The sequence below is a fragment of the Limulus polyphemus genome, unplaced genomic scaffold, assembly GCF_000517525.1.
Source record: "Limulus polyphemus unplaced genomic scaffold, Limulus_polyphemus-2.1.2 Scaffold2689, whole genome shotgun sequence".
Taxonomy (NCBI): Eukaryota; Metazoa; Arthropoda; class Merostomata; order Xiphosura; family Limulidae; genus Limulus; species Limulus polyphemus.
The window spans coordinates 106,413-117,112 of NW_013668299.1; the positions used below are offsets into that span (position 1 = coordinate 106,413).

General features: G+C 36.3%; 1 protein-coding gene across 1 annotated transcript in view; it reads left to right on the forward strand.

Moving 5' to 3' along the window:
• Nucleotides 1-10,700, forward strand: part of LOC106467643 — a gene marked incomplete at its 3' end in the record, with an annotated part of 122,707 nt that overhangs the window by 62,701 nt on the left and 49,306 nt on the right. Inside the window, exon 8 of the mRNA XM_013928015.2 lies at nucleotides 5,039-5,229. Within this exon, the coding sequence (XP_013783469.1) occupies nucleotides 5,039-5,229 (191 nt within the window). The remainder of the gene's footprint in view (nucleotides 1-5,038; nucleotides 5,230-10,700) is intronic.

The window sequence follows — 10,700 nt, forward strand, 5'->3', positions numbered from 1 at the left end:
GTGTAGGTCTCCTGACGTTGTCAGCCATTATAACACATATCATGTTAGTTAGAAAGGTGTAGGTCTCCTGACGTTGTCAGCCATTATAACACATATCATGTTAGTTAGAAAGGTGTGTGTCTCCTGACGTTGTCAGCCATTATAACACATTTCATGTTAGTTAGAAAGGTGTGGGTCTAAATCTAAACTCTAAAGTCACTCTAAATGTCTAGATGTTTTTTATCTTCGTTTCTGTTCTTTATTCCAGGCTGTATTTATTGTGTCGTGTATCGTTGTGTTCAACAGTTCTGTGTATGTGTGATGTACATACAGAATAAGTATTGTGTCGTGTATCGTTGTGTTCAACAGTTCTGTGTATGTGTGATGTACGTCTTCTGAAAATGAAAAAAAAAAACGTTATCTGTATATTTTCATCATATACAGATCACCTCAAGACAGTAATATTCCCTGATAACGTTATTGAATGCCCCCCCCAATGGCACAGCGGACTTGCAACGCTAGAATCCGGGTTTCGATACCCGTGATGGGCATAGCACAGATAGCCCATTGTGTAACTTTGTGCTTAATTACAAACAAACTGTTACTGGAGTTATTTCACTGATCAGTATCACATTTATCTTAACCCTAGCTATTGATTTTTTTCGTTGGATTCCTTAGCTTACTTTGAGTAGGTTTTTTATAATTACTAACTTAATGGCTTGTTTTATTGCATAGATTAAATCAGTCCCGCAAAAGAAATGTTGTTTCTTACACAAGCGTTATATTCCAAACTTTAAATAGTCTGTTATAATTTTTGCTGGAACAGTTTTCACAAGTTCAGCTATACGAGGACCATCTGTGTCCCTAATTTCGAACTGTTAGACTACCCGCTTGGGCTGCCCTAATCGAATAGTTGGATTTGACTGAACACCTATAACGCACTTAGTGACTAAGCTCTCAGATTCACAGTCCGACACGCTAGCCAACGCCCAGCCTTTATCAAATGTTTTACACTTTCATTTTTTTTTAATTAAATGTAAAACGGGTATTTTTCTTGTAAACAATATAAAATAATTATATATTTTTACACTTATTGTTATCAGTGGCTCAGCGGTAAACCTGAAGGGCTAATAACGCTGAAATTCAGGTTTCTGTTCCAGTGCAGCTAGCTCACTGTACAGCTCTGCAAGTTTTTACGTGTTGTTGTTAAGCACTGAGCTACACTGTGCTCTGCCCACCGCAGGTATCTAAACCTGATTTTTTAGCGTAATAAGCCCAGTCTTGCCGCCGAGCCACCTATCCTCATGTTTTCAAACTTTATCATTCTTGTCAGTAATATAAAACATACATATATATCTCTGGAACTTTGATTTTCATTTAAACAAAGAGCGGCCATGTATTTTTGATCTCCAGAAAGTGTGAAACAAGTTTTCTTTCTTGTAGTACATTATTACTACTTTTATTTTACTTATTATTTTTTCCATTGTACCCTGTTGATTTGGAACAACAAATAATATTGAGATGAGGGTGGTGGGGGGAGTGATTTAAGTTCGTCAAGAGCTCCAGTTTGTTTCCCTGTCTCTAACAAAAGCGAACAGAGTTGTAAGCTACAAAAAATGTTTCACCTATTGTTTTTTTTTCCAGCTCCGAATGAAAGAGGGAAAGATGAAATTGGCATTTCTTTATCTGTACAGTGTTGGTCTGGAACATAATAGATTCAGAGGCCTTTTGTTCGCCCTCTCAGTATAAGAGCCTCAGTGTACTTTGCTCAGAGATTGTGTCCGGAGATGGCCTACTGAGATTACATTCGGTGTGGGAAGGAGGAGGGAGGGGGGAGTTTGATGTAGAATAGAAACTGTTGTTTTGTTTTTTCAACCGCGAGTACTTATCAGTTTTATCGTTGGTGTGTGTGGGGGGGGGGGAGAAACTCTGTATCTCTACAACTTAAACGCCGGATTTTAGTGCTTAATCCTTACACGTGAATTCGAATGTTCAATTTCGTAGAGACTAGACCGTGTAGTGTTTCCATCAAAATAAGTGAAGGGTGAGACGATACTAAATATGAGGAGTCGGAAATAGTATCACTTTGTTGGCTGTTGGTGCTGCTCATTAGGCACTTTCCCTCTAGTTTCATATCATCGGCTCAAAATTTTAGAACAGCTAGAGCAAATAGCCCGTCTGTATCCTTCCGCCAAAATGACGTCATTTGTTCTTTTCGTGTGAGACGTGATTAATTGTTTTGAATTCTTGTTAATTCCTTATCAATTTAAATTATCTAGATATTAATAGCCCAGTATTATTAACTGGGTGGAAGATATTACTTATTTCTCTAATCGACAGTTGAAAATAAAAAGAATGCCAAAATGATATTTTTTTTAAAAAAATATAAACATCACAATCACCTTACACGTGTGCTAGAACTCGCGAGTTACACGGAGCACGTGATGTATACTCACTAATTTATAGACGTAAATCCCTCCCCCCAGTGCCTCAGTCTGGAGGTTTATAACGCTAAAATCCGGGTTTCGATACCCGTGTTGGACACGCTTATTGTCTTTATGCTCGAGAACAAAGAAACTGACGTAAGCATCGGGTAATGGAGCCAAATTACCATTTCGAGCACAGAAGCCTGTTATGTATATGTAAGCAATTAATGATTTCATTAATTTGATAATTTTATCTTTATAAGAAAAAGATAACATGAAAACACTTGTGATCATAATGTGTGGAAAAGCTCTCTCACAAGCTGAATACATTGATCTATTAAAAATATGGAATCCTTCACCAAAGTAAGGCAGAACTAGGGTTAAGATGCGTTCTTGTTTTTAAGCGGAAAGAACCAGGGGGGATTTTGTTAATTTAAAAGTTTATCAAAAGTCGTTTTTATAGACTGAGTGATAAAGTCAAGAGGAAAATATTTTTGTTTTGTTTTATTTGAAATTGGAGAATTCTTGTTAAAACAAAGACGACACAACATTTACATTCTGTTTCTGTCAGACGCAGTTTTAAGTAGAATAATGTTTGTTTGTTTTTGAGCAGTAATGATACTTTGGAAGGTTTAAGAAAACTTGTATATAGTAGCAACCTTAGAGAACGATTGTATATTGCTCAAGCATCTGCTATCCTAAGGTCAAGGATCAGTGGTTACCAGAAACCTCACTAATGAGACATGAAAGATCATCTTAAGTTAAAATATGCAACACAAGAAGAAAAAGTGGGACAAAACAAGTAGGAATCGACAACAGTAGAAATTCAGCTGTTTTGAAAATCTGAACGAAAAGAGAGGGAGAGAAAAAAAGAACTATGGGACGAGTAAACATAATATATTTGCTGACTTAACTTTAGGATTAAACTATTTAATTCTGCAACAAAACTTAAAGTTTCCAGTTATTTGTAGCCGAGGGCCAATGAGTAACGATTACAATGTGTTTATAAATTTGTACCCCTAGTGTCAAATTCATGTATAGCAGTGAGTCTGGTTAAAACAAGAAAAAATACAGTTAGGCCTAGCGAGCTTTGACTTGTTGTAGTTACTACTGTTATTTTTACAAGGAAATTACTTTTTACCCCTAGTGCCAAATTCATGTATAGCAGTGAGTCTGGTAAAAAAAGAAAAATACAGTTAGGCCTAGCGAGCTTTGACTTGCTGTAGTTATTACTGTTATTTTTATAAAGAAATTACATTTCACCCCTAGTGTCAAATTCATGTATAGCAGTGAGTCTGGTAAAAAAGAAAAAGCCTAGCGAGCTTTGACTTGCTGTAGTTATTACTGTTATTTTTATAAAGAAATTACATTTCACCCCTAGTTTCAAATTCATGTATAGCAGTGAGTCTGGTAAAAAAAAGAAAATAATACAGTTAGGCCTAGCGAGCTTTGACTTGCTGTAGTTACTGTTATTTTAATAATAAAATTACTTTTCACCCCTAGTGTCAAATTCGTGTAAAAACAGTCATTAAGTAGGTATCTAGTCCTAGTGTAAGCCTTCAAAGTGTTTAAAGTGTAACCTGATGTTGAACTTATTAGACAACTATGAATGTCTTGGTAACGTTTTCTGTCTAGGCGTTTTCATCTACTTCTTATGGAGTCAAGTGTTTACTCGAATAAACATCCCAAGACCCCACCCATTTAGCCAACATAAAAAAAAAATTGTTGTTAATAAATTATTTAAAATATTTTATTGGATGAGATACAACATTGTAAACTGTAATGGTGGTAATAAAACTTTTCATAAAGCGTTTGTCAGTATAATAAAAACATTATGTTAAGCGTTTGTCAGTATAATAAAAACATTATGTAAAGCGTTTGTCAGTATAATAAAAACATTATGTAAAGCGTTTGTCAGTATAATAAAAACATTATGTAAAGCGTTTGTCGGTATAATAAAAACATTATGTTAAGCGTTTGTCAGTATAATAAAAACATTATGTAAAGCATTTGTCAGTATAATAAAAACATTATGTAAAGCGTTTGTCAGTATAATAAAACTTTTCATAAAGCGTTTGTCAGTATAATAAAAACATTATGGAATTAGCCGAAACGTAATAGGACAATGGGCACTGTACAAACCCTCGTTTCGGTGGAACAGCAAAGCCCGTGACGTCGTGATAAAAGTGCCTAAATTACTTGTAGAGTTTGTTTTGTTTTTTTTTCAAAAGGAAAGAGCACTTTCTTGGCAAACTTCAAATTTGCAGTTAGAATTGACTTATTGGGCTTATGGCCGAAAATACCGTTAACAGCTGGCGCATCCAAGTAATGAAACAGTGTGTTCTGATCTTTATAAGTAGAAACTTACAAAAAAAAACTACATATAATTACCTATACTGATGATCAGGTTGAATTTTAGTTTCGCTATAACGAAATAAATAGTTTAGTTTCATGGGATGTTAACATTATCGACAAGTATACAGACTACAAAAAAAAAAGTATATTTGTAAATATAATATTTAATCAGTTGTGCTGTTTTCTAGACAAAGACGTGTCTAGTTGGCAGCCAATCGTTCATGTTTGTATGTCATCTGCTCCCACTTTTTCATAACTAAATAGTTTGTGTTTTATAGGAGGGACATCTGGCGGCAAATCCCACACTTTACCCCTACCTCATCAAAATTCAAATCGGCAGTTAAGCCTAACCAGTAGCATGTCTGTAGCAGACTCCTCGGCTGCAGGAACCAGAGATCCCAGCCCTTCTTTTTATGGACAACCCTCATTAGAAAGTGCCGATTCTCGAATCTATCTGACGTCTTCAGAGGTAAGAGATTTCACTGATCAGTATTATTGACGTCATTAACTTCCTCTGTTACTCTTATATGTCATACGTTGTTTGAAATAAGATCTAGAGCGCTTCTTTTATTATGTTGTTTCCAAATGATTTTCGTTTGTTTCATTATTAAACGACTTCGCGTTGCTACTGCTCTGTAAACGTTTCTAGTTTGGCATTGACTGCTGCTCTGTAAGTGTTTCTAGTTTGACATTGACTGCTGCTCTGGAAGTGTTTCTAGTTTGGCATTGACTGTTGCTCTGTAAACGTTTCTAGTTTGGCATTGACTGCTGCTCTGTAAGTGTTTCTAGTTTGACATTGACTGCTGCTCTGTAAACGTTTCTAGTTTGACATTGACCGCCGCTCTGTAAGTGTTTCTAGTTTGACATTGACTGCTGCTCTGTAAACGTTTCTAGTTTGACATTGACCGCTGTTCTGTAAACGTTTCTAGTTTGGCATTGACTACTGCTCTGTAAATGTTTCTAGTTTGACATTGACTGCTGATCAGGAAGTGTTTCTAGTTTGACATTGACCGCTGTTCTGTAAACGTTTCTAGTTTGGCATCTCTAAAACTACACGTTTGTCTGTAAAAAACGAACAACATTTATTTGCAGAGTTTCAAGTAATTTAGCTCTTTTTTCCTTTTCTCTATTTATCGCATTATTTTATTTAGCTGTTTATTCCTCTATCATTAGTTCTGTGAACATTTAAAAAAATTACTACGTCAATAAAATGTTTCTCTAATTTTAACTTCTGTGTATCGCATTATAAGATTACTTGAAATTTTTTATTATTTTTTTGATGGTTCGCGAACCCCCTGATCGCAAAACACATTTCTCATATTGAAGCCGTTGGTTCGCTGTAATAGTGAGTACCAGATCGTACTGTTAGATCAAGAGTAACTCAAGATGTCGGTGTCTTCTCTTTAGTCTATCACCTCTAAATTAGTGCAGATAGCCCTCGAGTAACTTTTCAACAAACAAACGGATAATATTTGAATACGAAAGTATAAAAAAATTACACATACACAACGTAGTGTAAAACATATTCAGTTTTGTCTTGTAACAGCGAGTTTAATTTGGAGAAGGTCTGTCATTCATGATATACCCCTTTTTTGTTGAACATTTTATGGTAGAAACAAATCCTAGAACATTCACTTTGAACACTGTTTAAGAAATGTTTTTAAGTACATGCGGAAGCCCCCCGCCCCCCTAGTAGCACGGCGGCATGTCTGCGGATTTACAACGCTAGAAACCGGCTTTCGGTACCTGTGGTGGGCAGAGCACGGATATAGCCCATTGTTCGGCTTTGTGCTTAACTACAAACAAACAAACAGATATGTGCGTAAGGGATCATGGGATGCGTTTGCAAGGTTCCCTGGAAAATGAGTTCCATGGAAGGGTCTGGTCAGTGTTACAACCATCATTTTCAATTATTACGTCCCTCCTGACGGTGATATTAGTAATGATAGAATATATATATTCAGCAATCTTGGGTACATTATATAGTATCAACATCACCGTGCTTAGCTGTAGTCTAAAAGATTTCGTTAGGACTATCAGTGAGAAAAAACAACAACAAAAAACTTGTCCGCTTCTGACGATTCGTTGCTGGGTCATAAACCAAAGTGGCTTGATACAAGTACGCACTCCACTCTAGCGCGATGGCGCGTGCGCCAGCTATTTTCTGCAGAAGAGGCGGACGCATTTTTGCGCACGTGAATTGAGCATTAAGGTTCCTTGTACACGTCTGTTTTTTTTTATATCAGCCATAAGTGTAAGATCTGCTATATGTATGAGGTACTTTGTCATTTTTTGTTGCTGTTATTGTTATGTTTTTCTTCCTCGGCACAGAAATATAATTTAAGTACCAACGGCTGACGTGTAAATCAGAAAGAAAAGAACAGTCTGTCTGTCCGTTGTTGTTTAACAATATAGGTTTCTGAAGCCTTATTTTCTGATCCACTCGTTAGTTACTTTCCACATAATTACTTGAAATTAAGTCAAAAGATGTCCACCAATAACTTCTGAGAGTTATTATTTTGCCAGAATTTTAAACATTCTATTAGTCACTCACTAGAAATTCCGCTAGCGAGCGCCATATTGGAAGATGTGTCCATTAACTTTTGTGAGTTACTGTTTTGCCAGAATTTGAAACATTTTATTAGTCACTCACTAGAAATTCCACTAGGAAGCGCCATATTGGAAGATGTGTCCATTAACTTTTGTGAGTTACTGTTTTGCCAGAATTTTAAACACTTTATTAGTCACTTACTAGAAATTCCGCTAGGGAGCGCCATATTGGAAGATGTCTCCATTAACTTTTGTGAGTTAGTATTATGCTGCAGTTTAAAACATTTTACTAGTTACTGATAAGAACTTCCGTGAGGGGGCGATTTATTAAAAGATGTCCGCTGAAAATTTGTGAGTTACTGTTGTGCTGAAAATTTAAACACTTTATTAGTCAGTCACTAGAAATTCCGCAAGGAGGCGTTTTATTGGAAAGTGTACAATAGAAACTTCAGTTACTTGATATTATGATGGAAGTTTAAAAACTTTTTGTTATTAGTTAGTTACTAAAGATACTTCTGAGGGCATTTTTAAAACAAAAAGTATTTTTTGCCTTTCGCCAATTTTTGTTAAACTGACCGTTTCGCCATAAAAAAAGTTCGTTTACACGAAAATAAAAACAAATTGTTGTGTGATGTTCTCATACGACAGGTTAAGGTGTTTTTTTTGTTTTTTTGACCAAATTGGACTGCTTACCAAAAATTCCTGAAACGTTTTTTAAAGATATTTTATTTTTCAGGCAGGCGATAGCACTGCCTATGTAGGGGTGGCTCGGATTGTTCATTGAAATGGTAACTTAAATATCTCCTCAATTGGTCATCAAAACGTTACAATACCATATAGCAATATATATAACTATTTAATCACAATTGAGTTTAATTTATCCTATTTTTGTCTGTTAACATTCTACTACACCGTGCTATTGTGTAAAAAAGTAAAATAAGAAAAATAACTAACATAAACACTGATTTCAGAATTTAAGAGTAAGATTCTAGAAAACTTGTGTAAAATTATGGACAGCTGCTGTCACTAACGGGATATACTGAAAGGCCCAATCCCGTATTGGAGAAGAAATATTGACTATGTTCCAAATATATTACATGTACCTATACTAAATACGACAAACTTTTAGTAAAACGTACAAGTCTGTTGTACGAAAAAAATCAGGTGAGTTACAAACGTATTTGTACATAAGATACGTGTGTGAATTGACGACGTCGATCTGACTCGGGCTCTGACAAGTCGGAGTGCAAGGTGATGTTCACGTGCAGAATAAAAATACAGCTTGAGTATTGAATTTCCTTAACCCGTAGAACCTCTGAAATGCATATCTACAGTTTTCTTTGTGTATCCCTGTACACTGTATTTGGTATTTACTCTCGTCTACCGTGAATTGACGCCCGGCATGGCCAAGTGGTTAAGGTGCTCGACTCGCAATCTGAGGGTCGCGGGTTCGAATCCCCGTCACACCAAACATGCTCGCCCTTTCAGCCGTGGTGGCGTTATAATGTGACGGTCAATCCCACTATTCGTTCGTAAAAGAGTAGCCCAAGAGTTGGCAGGTGTAGTGTGTATCCTCACCAAAGCCTATTTCTGATCACACATAGAATATGTCTTGATATTTGACACGTTTTTGTGTCAAACCCAGCTAATAAGTACATCCTTTACACTTTTTAAAAAAGAGATCACGAGGGTGCTTTATCATTTGCCACCTACATACATGTTCAGTCAAAAATTTGCAGGGTTTGATTTTAAAACAATCCAAGAGATGGAGCCACCATATTACAAATATAAAGTATATTAATCGGTTAATTATTGAAACACAATGAAAACATTAAAAGTACGTCTGACATAAAGAGAAAGGTTCGAGACTTGATATAACTTTGCACTTTAAGCTGTTCGTTAGAAGAGTGACAGTCAGTTCTGCTATCCTTTTAAGAGTCGACGTTTCAGGCGGCGGATGCTGCCAATTGGTCGCCTTTCCTCTGATCTGCAGTTCAAAATTAGGGACGGCTATGTCTGGACCGTGAGAGGACACTGACCTTCTGACCTGGCCGTTTAGGTCATAGAGGACATAAGATGTTCGGGTGAATTACCCAACAAATATTCGTGGGCCTTTATGGTTGAAATATCACATTTGCAGTAATAAGCGAAAATAAAATGTGCCCTAGGTTAGACTGAAATTCTATACAAACTAGTTATCAATCAAAATACGGAAATGTTCTTGGTTGTAACGCCCTTGGGATAAGGCTTGCTGGATAATCGTTATTAAATCAGTTTATACAGTTATATACATCTTAAGACTGTTTGATGTACTTGCAAAGTCTACCTGCTCAAGGTTAATTAATTTTAATCATAGAAGTCCTCAATAATATTAGGCCTAGTTCAGTTATTGGTTCTACTGAGGTGCACTTAGCGCGCCCGAAATTTTCCATTTACATAATTAAACATTATGCTATTCATTGTGATAGTTCCGTCTTCTCTCGAACCTCGTGCCGAATGTTTATCGATCAAATAAATCACTACCACTTCGGAAGTGGAAACACTGTTTGAACTTGAGTGGGAGTATAATGAAACAATTTTGCTAAAATCCCAGTTTTTAAGTTATATCAAAATATACTTGTAATCACATAAGCTTCCCAAATTTTCCCAGTCTTTATTTATTCAGACCTCTCCACTTTCACATGGAAATTTGTTCAGAAAACTTAAGACCACACAAGAACTATTATATCAGACATGCCTGGAATCTGTATTTTCCAATTTTGTGGTATGTGGGCGCTTTATATTTGCAGTTAGGGTTAGCATTATATTGGCAGTTAGGGTTAGTATTTAGCGGCAGAGAACTGGTGATTGTCTGTTAAAGGTTGTGTGAGGGGGATCAACTTTGTTATTCAACAGTGTGATTTTTTTTTTTTTTTTGACAATTAATGGTTTTTTTAACATGAACTAGTCTGATCTCTCCCAGGGGCGTGTTAATGCGGGGGATATTGAGTTGTAGCCCCAGGCTCGGACTCGAAAAACGGCCCCTTGTGAGGTTTAATTTTTCTTACCTTAGCCTTTAGTTGCGATCACGATGGGCCCCATAGAAAAAAATAGCCCCAGGCCCGACTGACTCTCCGCCCCTGTTTATGGTGAACAAAATCTCGACAAAACACAATATGTATGGTGTTTTGAAATGTCTTTTACTCGCATAGTAACCCTTTACTTACATAGGAAGTCCAAGAATATACAGGACTGATTCGATGACGAGGAACCCACTTTGAGACTAATAATGGCTGGAGACGGCTTGAATGGGTAATGAAGAAAAACTTTAATATAACAGCAAATGTACAACGTTTCGACAAGATCATGATGATGACAAAACCTTGTCCAAACGATGTACATTTGCTGTTA